The sequence below is a fragment of the Chaetodon auriga genome, chromosome 7 (genome assembly GCF_051107435.1).
Source record: "Chaetodon auriga isolate fChaAug3 chromosome 7, fChaAug3.hap1, whole genome shotgun sequence".
In the NCBI taxonomy this organism is placed as follows: Eukaryota; Metazoa; Chordata; class Actinopteri; order Chaetodontiformes; family Chaetodontidae; genus Chaetodon; species Chaetodon auriga.
The window spans coordinates 10,692,845-10,712,142 of record NC_135080.1 but is presented as its reverse complement, the minus strand read 5'-3'; the positions used below and the strand labels follow the sequence as shown (position 1 = coordinate 10,712,142).

At 45.3% G+C, this 19,298-nt stretch overlaps 1 protein-coding gene across 1 annotated transcript in view; it reads right to left on the bottom strand.

Annotated features, from left to right (window-relative positions):
* sipa1l3 (signal-induced proliferation-associated 1 like 3) overlaps positions 1–19,298 on the bottom strand; it is a 69,346-nt gene that overhangs the window by 9,882 nt on the left and 40,166 nt on the right. The window contains exons 3-14 of the mRNA XM_076736086.1: positions 17,256–17,993; positions 16,113–17,100; positions 13,474–13,604; positions 10,963–11,151; positions 10,173–10,347; positions 9,459–9,562; positions 7,615–7,772; positions 6,935–7,517; positions 5,243–5,341; positions 4,946–5,121; positions 2,063–2,314; positions 417–599 (exon numbers count right to left, since the gene is read on the bottom strand). Of these exons, the coding sequence (XP_076592201.1) occupies positions 417–599; positions 2,063–2,314; positions 4,946–5,121; positions 5,243–5,341; positions 6,935–7,517; positions 7,615–7,772; positions 9,459–9,562; positions 10,173–10,347; positions 10,963–11,151; positions 13,474–13,604; positions 16,113–17,100; positions 17,256–17,747 (3,530 nt within the window). The 5' untranslated portion in view covers positions 17,748–17,993. The remainder of the gene's footprint in view (positions 1–416; positions 600–2,062; positions 2,315–4,945; positions 5,122–5,242; positions 5,342–6,934; positions 7,518–7,614; positions 7,773–9,458; positions 9,563–10,172; positions 10,348–10,962; positions 11,152–13,473; positions 13,605–16,112; positions 17,101–17,255; positions 17,994–19,298) is intronic.

Below are 19,298 nucleotides of genomic sequence, written 5' to 3'. Positions count from 1 at the left end.
GCCACTGTCACTTATACATGAAGCAACACAGAGAGGATTAAGTTGACTTGAACACACAAATTCACAAAAATAAAATAAAAGCAAGCCCTAAAAATGTTTGGAGAAGAGGAGGCTTTCAGTTTCTGTATTGCATCCTGATGGCAGTTGAATAAAACACATTTTTCTGGTTGGGCGAGATGCTATCAACCTCCACACTGTGAGGAAGAGCCACCCACACAACAGATCCTTCCTCGAGGAGACAGTGTGTTCATACATGTCTAACTGCAGACCTCAACACGCCACGTGAGTCAGCCTTATCTTGTGAACAGATATAATCCAGCACACACAACAGTTGTTCTGAGTAACATCGGACATGTTTAATCAAGATCAAAGGAGTGATGGAGGGGAGCTCGGATAATAAAAGACCACACACGCACCTGTCAGGTGAGGGTTTGTAGCGTACGAAGGGGCCTGGGGTGATTCCAGGCGGCCCCATCGTGGCGAGGCTGACCAGGCCTGAGGAGGGCGAGGAGAAGCTGGCTGAGGGGTTTCTGTAGGGCAGCACTCTGTCTCCTCCCGCAGGAGATAAACTGTAGTGGTTCTCTGGGTAGCTCACTGGCCTGTGGGACACACAAAGAGGTTGAGGGTTAACCAAAAGACAAACAAACAGACCACAGAGAGGTGAGGCACATGAGTAAGGCTGCAGCAGGAACACAAGAAACCACTTATCTAAATTAGTGAGAAACGTGCTGCGAGAAGAGACTCAGTCAGACGCTGCCAGGGTTTGATTGCGGGTATTAACTATGGGAGTGGGCAGCGTGACACCAGCTCCAAGTCACGTGTGTGTGGTTAGCAACCGAGAACAAAAAGGGTCAAAACAAAACCAAAATAGCCCTGAAAACAGAGTTATGTGAATTCATTCCTTCAGAAAACGAGACAAAGTACTGTAAGGTCACACACTCACAACCTACGTGGCCTTGAAATATGTTTTGGCAGAGAAACATACAGTTTCTCACTTTTTAAGAGAACATCAGTTACTATCACTACAAGTTTCCAAATGTATTCAATTGAAGACTGGCTCTGAAACGGTGTAATAAAAAGCACATGTGAGTTTGGTAGAAGATTATTTGTAATTGCTCGTTCATTGAAAGCTGCATGCATGAAGGCCATCTGTACAACAGGGCTGAAGCTAGAAATACCTCGTTTGATGGATTCACACAGTGTTTATATGCTGGAAAGAATCTACAATGACTGAAAACGCAGCCTGATAATCAGACTTATTTCACTGTATTTCACAGGTAAAAGTCTCTTTGAGATTAAAATGTTTTGTTTGAAGGGAGACTGGGCCAAGAGGGCAGCACGAAAACATTGTTCCAACAATAAATAAAATCAACATAAAGGGACAACAGTCAAAAGAATATACAGAGGAATATTCAGCAATAAAACAGAACCTGCGGCCGTGGTTTCCAGGAACAGTGAACACTGTTCACAACAATCAAAGAATAAGTCAATTAAACCGGTGTTATTTCTGGAAGTTGACTTACAACAACCTGTTCAGCTGCATCAGTCTCATCCCACTTGGTCCCATTTTTCTGTTGTTATTTTTCTGGCTAATCTCGCCGACAAAGCTCTGATCGGCCACTTGTTTATTCAGCTGGTGGAAGCAGCGGTCGACCAGCCTTACATGTGACACGACTGAAATCACCGGTCAAATCAGCCCTGCGGGTGACGGGTCAGACGTGTGGAGCCAGCCTCACGCCGCAGGACGATTTGTGAATAAAAATAACTCTTTGTCTAATTTTTCAGTCTGTCATGGCACAACAAAGATTCTGCTTACTGAGTTGTATTTAGAGATTCTGCACTTTAATTTTTGTCATTCATTAGCCTCTTTTTCATTTATGTATACATTGCATCGTTCAGAGAATTAATATCATCAGCTGTAGTATCTGAGACAGGTAAATGTACTATTTGCAGAGTAAAAATACAAAGAAACTGTACTACTGCTAATACTGATGCTATAAATAACCCAATCCAATCTCATCTGTGTCTAATGTGACTGAATAAATCCAGCTCTGAGTCTCACCTCTTAGAGTTGAGGTGCTGGGGCTCCCTGTAGGGAACAGGCATCAGGGCCTTGTGCGAGCGGGGCAGTGGAGGAGGTGGGGGACCCATGGGAGTCCAGCGCTGTGGGTTGGGGGCGCTGTGGAGCACTGGAGGAATAGGTGGGCTGTCCCATCGCCACGCCGGGCGAGGGGAGGGTCGGTAGCCCACCGCCAGAGGCTCAGGTTCATGCTTCTGCTCCATGGTCTTCATCTCATACTCCTCTGTGCAGCCCCTAAAGAGACAGAGGGGGAAAGTTAGTTAGTAAGAAGATGAGGGGAGGGGGGTCATCTTTCATCAGCTCACACACACAAACACAACGCTCAACTAAAATGTTCTCATAACAGCCTCTAGCCTGATATCTTTTATGCATCATCATTATTTCATTCACAGTCTATTACAGGAGCGCAGGAGGCATCAAATATGCATAGAGGATGTGTTCAAGATGAGACAATGTCGAGAGAGGAGGGTGGAGATGATGATGGAGAAAATGGTGTCAAAGTGAAGCGTTGAATTCACTGTGAGGTGAAACCAGGGAGGAGTGAGATTAAAAAAAAACAACACTTTAAGAGAAACAAACACAAAGCAGCAGAGACGGGGACACGGGGTGTGATGTGTCCTTTAAAGGGTCGCTTCACTCAAATCAGGGCTGCAAGTAACAATTATTTTCATTATAAATCAACTGCAGGTCAGGGCTGAGCAGTTAACTGAAATATTGTCCAAATAACGATTAAGGTGAAACGTCCTGTTCCACTAATGAAGCGTTTGGTGCTACAGAGATGTCCCGTCTGACAAATCACATTCTCCAGACATAACAGGACATGCTTGTTTGGTGAAGACCCCAGCGAAGATTGTATCATCATCCTTTTTAGATTTTTTTCAGTGAAAATGAAACACAAAAAAGATCATTCCCACTAAAGCTGTGTGGTATTGTATCTCAATTGCAATATTGATGATTGATGATTTTTTTTTTTTTTTGCATATCGTTTGGACAAATTGTAGAATATTATTGATTATTGATTGATTGATTGTCAGAAAATAGCAAAAATGTCTGTCATAAATGCCTTTGAAAGTCTAATTTTATTTATCAGTCTAAAACCCACAGATATTCTTTCACTGTCATAAAAATCTATTTGAGAAAATATAGCATTTTTGCTTAAAAACTGTCTTAAATGATTAAGTGATTGTTGATTAATTTTCTGTCTTTTGACTAATTGATTAATCGACTAACCCAATTTACAAAAAACCCAAGGACATCCTACAGCCTGGTCACACAAATCTCTCCATCTTCTCAGCCACAAAAATGTGAACATTATCACAATTATGTCTGTAGAAACCATGATTACTAGCAGAAAGCCAATGCCAGTGCATTTAACAAAGGTATAACACCAGTGCACAATCACCCCATTTCAAACAGATGAACACGAGCACAACACGTGGCCAGAGCATTTCGATCCATCAAGGAATACTACCAGCTCAATCAACATCCATCCAATTACATAACAGCAGTACAGACCTTAGCGAGAGCAGAGCCTACATATGTTGACATGCGGTGTTTCTTCCGTCACGCTGCCGGAGGTGACACAGCTGGAGCTCCCAAACGCGCACACACACATGGTCAAACACACCACAGCATCACACCTCTTCTCCGCTGTATCCGTCCACCTTGCATGTGCACGACGGAGTCAGTGAGGCGAAGGAAAAACACTTCCAACTCTTTCTCTTTCTTTCTCTCTTCCGCCCACTTCTCTCACTCCCGGCGGTGTTGAAACACGTCGTCCTCGCCGAGCATGTCTCTGCTTCTCCGACTCGACGCACTCTACCCTGCCTTTCTCTCTCTCCATCCCTCCCTCTTTCCCATCCTTTTCATTCGCACAGGGCATGCATTTTTAATTAATCACTTCCACTCATTTATTTATTTATTTATTGTGGTCTCTCTGTTTTTTTCCCCCACAGATTCCAGGCCTTAATCTCATGCAATCTGCTTGCCTGGCACACAAACCAGTCACAGAGAGAGAGAAAGGGGGAGAGGGGGAGAGTGAAATACAAGACTCTAATTATCAGCTGCTACTTGAGTGTGCGTGTGTGTGTTTGTGCATGTGTGTGCGTGTCAAAGGGATTTAACTTGGTGTAATTAAACTGCCTCCAACATTAAAGAAATCTAACCACTGTGCCATCACACAGCCAGCCACAATTACTGTATTTAGGAGCCATGGTTTTCAGTCAGAAACACGCACACACATACATACACACACACACTCACACACACACTGTGGTTATTTCTTCACCTCCGTAACCGTTCTGTAACACCACATCAGCGTCTCATAAGGCCTCGTTATTGTGCTCTTTGTCAAGGCCGTATGTGTAGATGAAAGGCTGGAAAAGGATGACGGCAGGGAAAAGAAATAGATTGTGGGAGGAGGGGAGGCAAGACGCTGGTGAGCTGAAGGAGATGACTAGATATGAAGGACGGAGAAACAAAGAACGCCAGATTTCGTTAATTCATGTTAAAACAAATGCTTCCTTCTTTTTGTCTCCCTACCTCATTTCGCCCATTTCCTCTCGAAACACACATCATTCTTTCTCTGTTCGCTCGCTTCCTCTTTTCACACACTCCCACACAAAATCCTCTCAGAACATTGGAGTCTAGCCACTATCTCACCCATGCCTTTGTGTGTTGGAGTGAAGAGCGTCCTGCACTCACTCTAGCTCACTCTTGTCCTTCCACTACAGCCTGCTAACACTCAGCGCCCTCCTGTGCTGTCACCTTACCGCCCCAACATCTGTATTCACCACAGCTGCTCAAAAATGAATCACTCTCATTAGTTTAGCTTCAAAGAAATCCAACATTCAGACGTTAACACACCTGCGAGGTCCCCCCTCTTCATACGGAGGAATGATGACCACTTTGACCGTGACCGATGTCCTGAGCAGGTCGATCATCTGCTCGTGAGTCAGCGTCACCGCGGCCACCTTGCAGATCTCCACTAACCGACTGCCCTGTCTCAGTCCTGCCTGCCAGGCAAAGCCGTACTCCTCCACCTGCATAAGAAAACCACAAAAAACAAGGTCTTCAAAGAAGCCAGTTATGTACAGCCAAGAATCTTCATAGATGAGTATTTCAGGAGGAGATCTGGAGTGGCAGATGGTCATCTGACGGTACCTCAGCCACAGTGCCGTCCAGGCGAACATGGAAGCCCAGTTGTCCCAGTCCGTTTCTTCTCAGAGTCATATCCACCGTCTCACATCCCACTGTCAAAGACTGGTGAGGAGAGGACATGATGTGAATAAAAAAAAATCCAAAATTGATTTACAGTACTATCATGTTCTTACTGTATGTGTGCACTAAAATACTCTGGAGGTGTCCTCCAGAACAAAGAAAACTTCATGAAAAGCGCCTGAACGAGGAAAGGACATGAAGGCTGTTCAACTGTGAATCCTGCTTCTGGAAACCCGATCAGTCTCTCATATGCATTTATTTGGTATTTTTAGAAAGATTATCTAATTTTTTAAATATGAGTTTTCTCTTGGATTAACACAAAGCTCACTGGACTCCAGGAAATCTCCTTTTCCCAGCATTTAATTCATCACATTTTCCAGGGATTATGACAATATCATCAGCCAGTGCATGCAGATGCACAACTTCACTGAAAAAGTGATATGGTCGCCCAGAGAACCTGCAAGCTATATAATAACTGTGTTCACGTTCTCATATAAATCTAATTAGCCTGCAATTTTAGTTTTTGAAGGTTGTTAGCTTTGAGCTGATACTTTTTAATGAGAAAGTACATAATTACACTACACATTGTGTCCAGGGCCATACAAGAAACACTTCTGTCAACATCTTTACGGTTGCTCCTCAGTTAGTTGTTGCGGAGTGTAAGAAGAATATATAACAGAACTGAGGAGTAACACGGTCATGAAATGTGAACAATTCCACCAATTGTCAAGATAAAACCATAATAAATCACATTCAAAAAACACAGATATTGCATCGTCTCCAACATTTCAGAACATTTAATGCCGCCGTGAAGAAGAAACCTGTAAGCCTTTTTTTTTTTTTTTGCATTTAATGCCTTTATCTAATAGCACCAGTAAAGAGATGACAGGAGAAATATTTTAAAAATTGTCTTTTCAAATATTTTAGTAGGAAGGAGATGCATTCAACACATTCATCAGACCTCAAGGATACACACAATGTTAGAGTGACCGTATTTTCATACACTGAACACCATGGACACCATGAACGCCGCAGTTCTGATGGCAGGTACTTTACAAAGGAGGAAGTGAGCCTCCTGGAGCTGTTTAGAAAAGGCTGACTTTCTCTTTGGCATGCTGACAGCTTCTCTTAGAAAGAGCTGCCAGCGCCATAGCCTATGACACTTGCCTATGACTCAGGCACTAGCAACAGCCTTGACGACACATTGATTGACACACATGCAGACAAATCAGAGTTGAATTCAGACATGTGGTGCATTGTTTATGCTTTTATAAAGGGTTAGGTAAAAATGAGTGAGACAGAACACGCAAAACATCTACGCAAGTGCTAACAAATGAGTATAGTTTGTATTTATGGTGAAAACTTGATCAACTTGGTAGTGATTGTTGAAAACCAGCTTGAAACTGGGAGAATCCCAGATGAACCAGGACATCTGGTCACCGTACATACATGGAATGTTTTCTGGTGAAAAACACTGTAAATATAACATTATATAGGATACTTTTAAGCTCTGGTCGTCCTACTACACACTATGATGCCAAATACAGTGTAAGCTAGGCCATAGAGTTTTGCATTTTCTGCTCTGGTGATCACTATTCCTCTTCACTTGAACTGGAACAAGCTCTAAGCTCTCACCTTTAATCTCTGCACCACCTCCCTGATGTCCTGCGCGCAGCCCTCTGGTACCCGCACAGCAATGTGGTCTCCTCTGCCGTAGAAGATCTTCAGCGCCAGCCGCTCCGGAGTCCAGCCAATCACATCCGAACAGAAACAATTAAACACCACCTCTTTGGTGGAACAGTCTGTCAAGAGGACGTACTCGGCCGACAAACCCAAGGCACAGGGGAGCTCCGTCCCACCTCCACTGAAGTCCTGGGCTTGGACCCTCCAGGCGACAGCCCCCGCGGCTCCCAGCTCTGCTCCCTCTCTTGCCTTGGTGCGCTCACGTTTTTTGGACGCGAGCGAGATGAGGTTGTTAAGCTTGCCGGCCGAGTCAAGTGGTGTGCTGCTAATGTAGTTCTCTGCCAGATCGCGCAGGTACTCCTGCCGTGTTCGTGTTGCCATGGTGTGGAACTTCTCCGACTTGTGCGCTGCATTTTCTGCATTGATAACTTTGGCTAAAAGGAAGTTCCGAAAGGTTTCTGGGTCACGAAAGGTGACACCGCTGGGGATGGGCGGGCCGAAGGGAGGCACATCCTTCATTCTTGTCACAGCAACACTGGAAAAAACAGAACATGGAGAATTTGAAGTGTGGGAAACTTTTAATCATAGCTGTGTGTATATGAACATGTGCTTGTTCTATTCTAAACATTTACCTGTAACAGGGGCTTTCAGAGCAGGGGTTGTGCACACGGACGATAACAAAGACATGCTGGAAGTGTGAGCGAATATTCTGAGGGGTGAAAGGCAACGCTCCCGGCTCCTGAAAGATTATGGTGACAATGTCGTTCCCTATGTGCCTCTTTCTCAAGAGCTGAGGGAGAGAAGTGAGCAGAGATAAAAACGACAAATTAATAAAATGAGCTAACATAACTGGCATCGACACAACTGACTCAGTCACCGATACAGAAAGTCTGACAAGGGGAATGAGAGATTGAGACGCTCGCTACCAGACACCAAACAACAGCTCTTTATGTAATTTGTTTTTCGGATTCTGTGTGGGCTATTTGCGTCTGTGTGTGTGCGCGCTGGTTTGTCCGTCTATCTGTGTTTGTGTAGGAGACGCGGCACAGAGTCCAGGCTGTGTCTGTGGTGTGGTGCTTGCCAATCCTCTCTTCATCTGCAGAGGGAAGTGTGAAAGTACCAATTATGTAATCCAGCCCACTGTTTGGCCACAGATACTCACATTCTCCAGCATGGTGCCAGAGGAGCATCCTTCACTTCATCAACAATACAGTTTTGAAAATCTGGATTATCGTGCTAAACGTACTTTATACAGGGTATAAACATGAACTACAATTATTAGAATTAATCATTTGAATGAAATAAGTCATTTATCAACTTCTTGACTATTTCCTCTTTTGCATCCATTCTTGACCCAGATAACGCTGCTGATTGGTTGCGCAGGCCGAGCTTGTGCTCCCCTTTTCCTCTCTCCTGAGTACGAGTGTTCACACTTTCTGTATTCCTTCTTCATCCTTCCTGTTCATCCACTGTGGTTTACTTTTAATGTCAATGCTGCCACCTAGAGGTTCATCTGAGCAAGTAAAACTCCTCGCTGCTGCAGTCTCTAAACCTCTGGATGGAGTTATTGTACCACTTGTAAAATATTACTTTCTGATTTTAAGAGTCGATAGTAATATGAACTGTTGAAACTCGTTTTTAAACCCTCACGTTTCTTGTTTACTCACCATTTACAAGAGGTTTAACAGGATGATGTAACTGTCAGAAAAGCTTGTTTGCAACAACAGACAATAAATTGCGGTGGGTATGGTAATAAAAGCATAGTTCTCCAATTCACAAGGTTAATTGATGTTTTGAGGAAGAGCAAATGACTTCTCCATAGCCTGCACTGTTCTGCAGTGATGCACCGACACATTACAGTGTGTACACAAATCCTGAGCACCCACAGGGCCAGTTTGAGCACATGTGTTCACCCGTGTGCTCTCAGCCTCTCACGCAAACACTTATGCAAACTATTAAAAATACCCACACGCAAAATGCTATCTTACACACAGGTCGCTTCCATGCAGCCCACGCTGCAAACACACAGCGCCCAGGAGAACGTGTAGGAAGGCAGTTTAGTTTAAGTGAAAAAAAGGAGGGAGAAAATAAAGAAACTACTCACTACTGAACCCCACCCAGCTCTGATCCAGTTAAAGAATGAGAGCCAGAGTGAGGGCAAGCCAGTGAGACAGGGAGGACAGAGAAGCCAAGACACGGAGAACAAAGACTATAAAAACACGAGAGGCTGAATGAAAAAAGGAAAGAGACTCTAAATGAAGAGGGTGACACAAATCACGAGTTTCCACTTGATGAATTCTGGCTGTGGTTTATAACCCAGAGCAAATGGCAGACGCTTTAACCAACAACCACAGGCAGACTTTGAAAGGCTTTGGGTGACAAGAAAGGACACTCTGTACACACCAAAACTTGACCTCAGACATACAGGCCTCTGTGATGGTGCAGGATTTAGGTCGGGCTGCTCAGAAGCTCTTACCTGCTGAGGGTTGTTGGGCATGTACGGCAGCATGGTGGACACGTGGAACATGACCTCGTAGCCTTGGTAGGTGGTGTACAGGGAGTGGGTGCCCGTGGAGTCGGCTGGAGAAAGATATTCAGGAGTCAGAAGCTGTTAACTGCAGATGTTGAATTTGAATCCAAACGCTTCCTGGTGCAAACAGATGTTTTTTCCAGGGATCATGAAGACTCACAGCTGGGGTTATTACACTTGGCCTGGTTATCACTTAGCACTTTCCAGACACAGGATTCATAACAATGCATGTTTCACATTCCTCATTGATAGATAATTCTGCTGCCTATTTTATAATGTCCAACAGTGCACATGCAACATTTGACAAGTCATTCTCTCTGGACTCCCATTTCATTCCTATTTGCTCACATGCTTTAAAAACATCTTGCTGTATATTCCTAATGCTAACTGAATGAAGAAAGAGAGAAAATGCGCTGATTTATTTTATCTTCTCAACGCATCAGAGACGATAATTATCTGATATGTTTATTACAGTGACTTCATATGGTGAGCAAGACCTACATGTTAACCTTGTGCTGCTGCAGCCTTGAAGTTAATTTGACAATCTGCACATGTTCAATGGTGAAAGGGCCCAGAAAATGTTAGCAGGTTCGACCTCGTAAGGTGGAAATCTTGACTTTGATGCAGATTTGTCTGAAAGGGGCTCTTGTGAAGACTCACTCTTTGTGTCGAGCTGTGCGGCGTATTTGGTGAATCCTTTGAGAAGCACCTGCTCCCCCAGCAGCTCCAGGAAGGCAGAGAAGGCTGGCGACGCCTCCTCATTGTTGTACATCTCCTCCTCTGTGCTCTGGCCAGCACGGCACAGCAGAACACCCACCTTGTGCTTCTGACTTAACTGCCAGGCAGCGGAGAGATAACATTAACATTACACAAACAGCTGAAACACCACATTCAAACACACTGCGGTCTGAACCGTGTGCTTCTAATGCGACTTAATTTGAAAGTAGATGTGGGAGATAAGGATGTATATCTGGGTGCACTTAAAACACACACGCTGGGCACAACTTCAGTGTTGTATAAACCACCCACACAAACAAAAACAAGCCTACGGCTGGCAAAACACCTCCGCCTTGCACTTCATCCTCCATTAAATAAAAAGGTGAGATAACATGGCTGAACATTAAAGCTTTTATGGTTGCACACTCATGCTCAAACACACCACACCCTGCTTCACTCAGCTTTCACTGCCCTCAGTACAATTCTGTACTTTGCACCAGCACTAAATCAGTTATGGGTTTCAGACACTTTCAAACACACTATCTGAACGTACCATATGTCAGTGTGTTTCTTTATCAGCTCAGATTTTAGCCAGCCTGACTTGTACTGACTTTACACTTTGTGTATTTTACCCAAGAGAAATTTCATTAGAGGCATAGTTGCTGCTTGATTTCATTTTTCTTACACAAGCCATAAAACAAAATGCAAATACAGACGCAGAGACCAAACTCACCCCCTGCTCATCCAGTTTGAGAAGCTGCTCGGTGACTTTGGGTGTGCTGAGTGCCAGCCTCAAACAGGAGACGCTGAGCTCGGGGACGATCTGCTCCAGGACCTCTTTGAGCGGCAGACCCCGCACTGTACCATGCCTCCCTGTCGATGCCACCGAATCCTCTAAAATGGCGCCTCGCAGGGTCACAAGCTGAACGTGGGGGAAAAATAAAATGTTGCTCAATTACATACTTCTTTATTTGTTTCATGTTTTTTTTTTTATTGGTAATGGTTAAAGCCTTTGTGTTGTGTATAGTTGTTTTGTATCAAGTAGCAGGGGGATTGAGGCTTAGCCTGGCCAAACAGTAACGTCAAAATGCTACATGCACAACAATATGCAATAAAAAAATCATATTATGTTCACAGATACTGCGATTGGGATATGAGTCACAGTTTTATTGGGAATGGTCATTTTTGCACTCCATTTTACTGAAAAAAGTATAAAAATGATAATTGCTGAGGTTTGTAAACAAGCATGTCTCCTTAGATGCTGAGAATGTGATTTATGTCGTGACACATTTTACCTTCTTCAAAAGAATTTGCAGCTCCTGCAGTGTGGATTCTGCACTGGGCCATATTGCGATTTTGATAGGATTTCGATTGATTGTTCAGCCCTCATAGTCAGACTATTGATATTAGGTTAAATGTGTTGGAAAAGGTCACAGGTCAGGCTCAGCTACAATATAATACAGTCTGGAAATAGAGGGGTGGATGATTAGTCGCCTGGGAGCTTGAAGCGGGTCCATCAGATGAAGGATGGACCTCACTACTCATAACAAAGGCCTGCTGCCCTGAAGGCGCATGCACGCACGCACGCACAGTGAAAGTGCTCTGTGTTGAGGACTTAAAGTCGAGCTGTATTGTGAATTAATATTCTGCTCAGTGTTGTGCTGCCACAGAGTGCTGCTCCCTGGTGAGGGGAAATTGACCTGCTTCAAAACAGTGAGACTATAATAACCTCAGATACAGTTGGAAGGAGTGGGCTGTTCTTTCTCACACACAGACACACGCACACGGGCATACACACACAACACACACAAATCGGCTTCATTAAAAATGCATGGCAGACTCTGGAGCTGGCAGAGGCCGGAGAGACAGTGTAACCTCAGAGACTCGGGTGTGTGCCGCAGAGAAATGAAACCTGATTGACACGCAGCTGAAGTTATGGAGCGGTCGTTTCAACTCGTCAGCTTCTGTGCGACAGTGGAGCGAGCATGAGGGCTTTGTGTGTAAATGTGTGATGGAGGGAGAAAGAGGAAGTCTCTCCACCTTGCTGTGTCAGCACTGCTGCACAGAATTAAATGACAGACTTTAGGGGGATGGATATTTGAGAGCAGCTGCGGCTTGAGTGGGAGAGAATAAAGTCTGCAATCAATCTTTTTTTCTTTCTGTGTGGGAACAGTAGGCCTGGGCGTGCTGGTTGTGTCTGTTAGCTGAGCTCTGTGTACTTAGATGGCGGAGAGGCTCCATTGTTATACCAGAGCTAAGGTGATGAGGCCAGGCAGCCATGTAATCCAACTAAAATCAACACAGCCACACAGACGAAGACACCACATATACACAGTGATCAGAGGCAAACTTCGCTGTTTGCAAGAGTGACCTTGACAAAGCTACACAGGTGTTACTACAATATCATAATATAATAAGCTATTCATGGAGACCTCAGAGGACGAACACAATAATTGCAAAACACTGTTTTGACATTATAGGTTAATCGGCCATTTATTTTCCAGATTAATTGATCTTATCTAAACAAAAAATGGACAAAAAATGCAGATGACAGTTTCCCAGACATCAAGGTGTCACACTCAAATGTCACCTTGGTCTATGGGTCTTGTGTGATATTAAAGATATTCACTTTAAAATCACACAAGGCAAAGAAAATCCTCACATATGAGAAGATGAAAACAAGCGAATATTTTCCATTTTTGCTTGAAAAGAGACTGTCTGCTAGGTTCATATTGTTACCAGTCATTAACTGTGGAAAAAGATGAGAAAAAAAAAAAAAACGCTTTGTGCTCTGAAAGCAGAATCTCTGTAAGTAAATGAACATAAATGACCTGCTTCGAACAAGTCTGGGGGAGACTGCAGAGAAATTAATTCTCCATGATCACCAGCCTGTCATTTAACACATTACGAGGATTTGATCCATCAAAGTGGAAAAGTGGTTGGGTGTGCTCCCTATGAGAGCGGGCCAAACACTTTGGCCAGAGCCGCCAGTGTTTGGTTTGGCTTTGCTCTGCTGGGGCCGGGGCAGGTGGAATTTTCCACTGGCAGAGACAAGAGAGGGGGTGAGGGGTGAGGGGGGGAGGTTAAAATCAGGGCAGACAGGGTGAGGAGAATCACAGGTAGGGAGAGAGAGGGCTGAGTGAAACGAAGGTAGCAAAGGAACTGACTTGAGCGTGCACACTGACAGTCGCCATCGCTCAGACATCCCCAAACAAACACACACAAACGGCAGGTCAGTGCATACCTCACTTGTCCTGACGATGAGGCGGTACTGGTACTGGTCTTTCAGGTCTTTGGTGTCTTCCAGTTTCTCCCTGCGGATGCTCACGGCCACGGGGCCAAGCTTATCGTCTGTCCCAAAGTAGTTTGAGTGCTCTGGTGAAGGATGAGCACAAAGACGAGACATTACACGTGTGAAAGAGCATTTTTCACTGTTTTATGGACCAATGTTTTATATACTTTATATGTGATTAACCTTTTATAGATCAAAGAATTAATCAATCATAGTGATAAAATCCTAACAAGTGATAATGAAAATAATCATTTTAAGTGTTTCCAGCTTCTCAAATGTGAATATTTGCTGGTTTTCTATTTTTACTATTTTCTGATCAAACTATTTCGATTCTTTGTTTTTCTGTATTTAACATTTGTGTTTAAACACTAGCAGAAAATGTCACAATTTAAATCTGGTATTCTGTCCCAGCATTCAGTTGTTTTTGGTACTTTGTTTGGTACATTTGTATGAATAACAAAAAGCTATTGACTCTAAAGTGAGACCATCCAGAGATAAAGATGCGACAGATAAAAGAGGAGTTGAAAGAGGATCAGAGGAGTTAGAAAAAAAGAAACCAGGCACTGTCTGTGTCGTGAGCAGGACTGATGGAGGAGGAGCATTAAGCCAAGGACAGGACTAAGACAATGACATGTTATCTAGTAATCAATACTCACATAATTACAAAATCAGGTTAGCCAACACAAGCGTTACCCAGAGAAAATGTTGCTAAAGAAAGGTGAGGATTAAAGGACTAAATAGTCTCATAGCCAAAGAGATGCTAAAAATATTTCTGATGTTGTGTGTCGGAGTTTCACTACAGGAAGACCTGATAAAATACCATTAGACTCCATGTTGAACAATAAGACAGTGAAGGAACAAGTATGTCCTGAGTCTTGTAGGAAATCAGCAAAATGTGGAGCCATAAGTCGATGAGTAACATTCTTGTTATCAGTGTTACCACACAACATACCGTCCATTAAGAGTGCCGAGACAAAGTTACTGACACACTTCATAAGCATCTCCCATGTTCTCTCTTAAAGCTCCTAAGCTAAGTCGTGGTAATGCCAGCACCACAGGCAGTGTGGCAGCCGAGAGACAAATTCTCCTGACACTCAGGGAGGAATCGTGCTTGACAAGTACTCCTCCTCGATCCCCTGTCCGACTGGAATGAACCGGGACGACGTACGCGTTAGGATACTGCTTAGCTCACATGCCATGTCCTGTGGTGAAAATGTCAGCTTTTTGATGAGGCTTTCTGACGTGCACATGAGGCATATCTCAGCGCGTGCGTGCACGTACTCACTCACTCACACACTCACTCACTCACACACACACACACACACACACACACACACACACACGCACACACGCACACACGCACACACGCACACACGCACACACGCACACACGCACACACAATCACAGGCTCGTTCTGGGGGACAGCTAAGCTGGCAACGAGTCAGCAGATGAACATATTTTTGGAATGATAACCTTTATCTGTGTGGCTGCAGGCCTCTCTCTCTCTCTCTCTCTCGCTCTGTCTCTCTCTCTCTGTCTCTCTCTCTCTTATACGCGCATGCAGACACACACACACGCATGCACACACACACGCTCGCTTGCACACACGTGCTCTAACAGCATCTGTCACTAATTAGGGTGCAGCCAGATGATGCTTGCCAAGTGGAAGTTTCATCTACAGTGTCTGAAGAGGTGATGTTGACAAGAAATGCCAACATGCACACACATATGGACAGGCACACATCATACACACAAACACGCACACCACTGTTTTCTGAAGTTAGGTGTTACTTCTGACACTGAAAACCAGATGTAAACCAAAGCTGCACTGGCTTAACATGTTAAGTGGCACTTGTATGACGGTGCAGAAAGGCAGGTGGTGTATCATCAGCTCGGAGTTTGCCAACAGTCCAGTGGCAGGTACATGTGTAATAAAAACTCTGGGAGTGTTGCCAGCTTGGCCCACTCTGCTCTGCTCAGGCCCAGCTGGATTTTAACAGCCACAGGATGAGATGTGGGGAATGACACTGGAGAAACTCTGGCTGGAGAAACGACATCTACGCTCTCTATTTCATGTGGATGGATAACAGCGGGGCCCAAATCAAGAGTATAAAATGGGATCAGTATGCACATACTTTAGCTCCATCAGCCTGGAGTGAGAAAACAATGAGATCATAATTTCTCAGAGCCCATGGTAACATCTTCAGGCTGACTGTTTCCTCTGACAGTCCAAAACTTATAGGTATTCAGTTTATAAAATGTTTTAAAAAGTTTATAAAGAAGCAGCAAATCCTCACACTGTGCAATGCAAATGCACCTGCCTTGTCTGCTTGAAGTATGCTCTCTATTTCATGAGAGTAATTGCTGGCCTTGCCCATTTTCATGAACTCTAACTGGAATAAACACTGTTCAGGCATTTATAAACCACAGTTACGACAAAGCATATTGCACTATTATACTAAATTGTATTACTGCAAAGCACAATAAAGTATAATCAATTTTCATATTGATTCTTAAGTACATGCCACAGCTGGCATCAGTGATTCTTTAAGTGTGAAATCTGCCTTGCAGTGACTGTGTATCAGTATTACCTTTCCCATGGAAGTAGTCTCTGTAGTACCTGGCCCCCAGGTCTACATGCTCTATGCTGTACAGTTTCAGCCTGTCCAGTCTCGTGACCTGCTGTTCAATAGGCACCTCCAGCACTGAGACACTGGCGTTACTCCTCCTCAGCCAACCCCTTGCTCCGTCCCCTCCTCCATCTCCTCCTCGTTCACCTGACGAGCTGAGGAAGCTGATGTTGCGTTCCCCGTGGCCCCCGGTCTCATTGAGGAAGTGGGGGCAGCAGAGGAGCAGCGGGCTTGTGCTGTGGGCTCCGGGAAGCCCCTCCAGGGGGTCCGTACCCAGGGAGGGTGTCGTGGAGCCAGGGTCGAGGCTCAGGGTCAGATCCTCTATGCTGGAGTAAACTGGGTCATTCATACTTGGAGCCGACGATCTGGAGACAGACAGGGACACTGAGGCAGCTGACGCCCCTGTGGCAGTGTTCCTCCTCTGGGCGGCGTAGCCCCGCTGAGCTGCCGCCTCATGGAGGTCAAACAGGATGCTCTGAGCATCGAAGTGGACAAAGCTCTTGGGGCACACCCACGGTTTGTAGGAGGCATCTCCTGAACTCCGGCCTCCCCCGTCCTCATTAGTCTCTCCTTTCCCTCCATCCAGCTCGCCTCGACTAGAGCTCCTAAGTTTCCTGAACAGAGAGGAGGTGCCGAGTGAGGACTCCGTCCCTCCACTTTTCTTCCTCACCCTCTCAGTTCCGTCCTTCCTTCCTGTCCCTCTGTCGTCCCCGCCTGTGGGACCAGGTGAGGGAGCAGAGGGAAGGGGTGCGTTTGGTGGTGAGTCAGGAGCGCGCAGCAGCTCCCCGAGGCGTACGGGTGCTGAGCTGCGCTGGTCAGGTCTCTCCTGGTGGAATTGGCTGAGCATATCGAAGAAGCTCTGGTCGGGAATGCCCTGGATGTCGATGGAGGAGGTGCTGCCATATTCTCTGAACAGGTTCCCCATCCCGCCACCTCCACGTACCTCCACCTTTGAGCAGAAAGTGGAGAGAATTTTGTGGTATCAGTGGATGCAGAACAACTCTGTTTTGGACAAAGTGTAAACATGAAATGAAACTGAACGAAAATATAATTTTTGTTTTGAACCACACATGTCATCTGAGCGACTGAAGATGTAAGACTCACCTCGTTTTCGTCCTGCTCACTCAGCGTCACCTCGCTGTTTGAACGTTGTCTCAGTGGAGGGAACACTCTCAGGCTCAAAGGCGAACCTCTTTCACCGCCGAACCCTCCTCCTCTGAACTCTACATCCTTGGACCGCCGTCGTGGCAACCTGGCAACGCCTCCCCGCACCAACCCGATGTCAGATGACAAAACTGATGAGGAAACTGAAGTGGAGCAGTCATCTCCATGGCGACTGATGCCAATTTGCCCATTTTCAAGCAGCGACTCCCTGGACTGTGCGCGGCGTGGGGGCCATTCTGCAATCCGCGCCCGCACACCCATTTTGGGCACAGAGACACGTGGTTGGATGGCCGGGTCTGTGAGGCCAGGAGCCGGGTGGCCATTGGGGGTGTGGCGAAACGGAGTGTTTTGGGGCAACCCTCCTCCTCCACCACCTCCATCCAGGAGGTCCGAGGAGGTGCAAGTGACCCCTCTGTCTCTGTAACTGTTCATGGCAGCCCAGGAGAGCTCAGGACAGGGAGGCAGGGGGCTGACATCCCATGTCAGGAGGGGTGCTGGGAAAGTGGGAGAGGAGGGGCCCCACACACACTCGGCTGACGGTGCTACGGCCTCCAGCTCCCAAAAACATCTCTTTTAACTAGCAGGATGGGAGAGACTTCACTGGTCCATGGAGGACCGACTTGCATCAGGACCAATCCTCTTTGCCTTATTTTGTTTGTTTTTTTGTCTAATGCAGATCTGAGAAAAGAAAAAAAAAGACGAGAAAAACAATCATTCAACAAATCAGAAAGCAAAACAAATTAGATCTTAAATACTTTGAACATGTTTAAATCACAGAGCTTTTGTGACCTAAATGTTTTTTCCACAGGCACAAAGAAAACCTGAATTCAGAAAAGAGTGACTCAGTCATCTGTACGACTATGTAAGACTGATAAGAGAGAGAGAGAGAGAGAGAGAGAGAGAGAGAGAGAGAGAAAATAAGGTGAGGGGATATGACAGAGGATTTCTCCCATTGAGGCTAATCTTCAGGAGGCTGACAAGGGATATTATTATATCACACACTGTGCACTCGAGTGCATGTGCGTGCACACACAGACACTCAAACAGCCACAGGACATGAAGGCTGTGGCCGCTCTGCTGCAGATTAAACCCACTGAAACACCTCAGCTAATATCATCTGACTAGAAAGTAATACGGATCCAAACAGAGGGAATGCAGAGTACGCAGACAATTTAAGCACTTGAGCACTGTAGCGTATTTGCTCCGCATGTCTCGTGTCTGAAAGAGGCCCACGGTGATGATGATAACGCTGATATGTGTGTTGGAGTCAGCTCATCACTGATGTTGTCATCCTGCGGGCTCTGATCTCCGCATGGCTGAGACAAAGAAAATACTCTGCTCTGCTCTGAATAGGGCTGGGTGATAAATTTTACTTTCTATTTCAATTTTGCCAACGATTATGAAAACAAGATAATCGAAAGAAAACAATTGCGCCGCATTCTGCTTCGCAGTGATGGTCTCGTTTGTCTTGTATTGTAAATCCAGCGCACCCCTTCCCTTTGCAGCCTTGCGCCCTCACTCCTCCCCAAAATCTCAAACCCACTCGGAGCCAGGGTGTGGCACGTTTAGTCCAGCTCACTGCACTCCAGCGAGCCATCCTTTGCGAAAACCCAGTCAAGCCCCTTGGATTTTGATTAGCATCTATTTGTGCTGTTGCAGTACTGGTGCTTGAAGTGGCCAAAATGCATTATGTTTCCAAGCTAGTGAGAAATCCATTACTGACCATTATTAATCTGGATTATGATCGAGCCCTCCGAACTCTGACGAAGCCAAACAACAAACTACAACTGTGACATGAGAAGAATAGGGACTTCAGGAGAGACAGAAAGGGGCACAAAGTGACCCAACAGCTGGAGGGGAGGGGTGGGGTAAATCCAGAAATAGAATGGACACAGTCATGAAAGAGCAAGGAGGAGAGCGACACATTGCTCAGTGAACCACAACGGCGTGCTTTAATACGACAGTCACACTGCATCAAGTCTT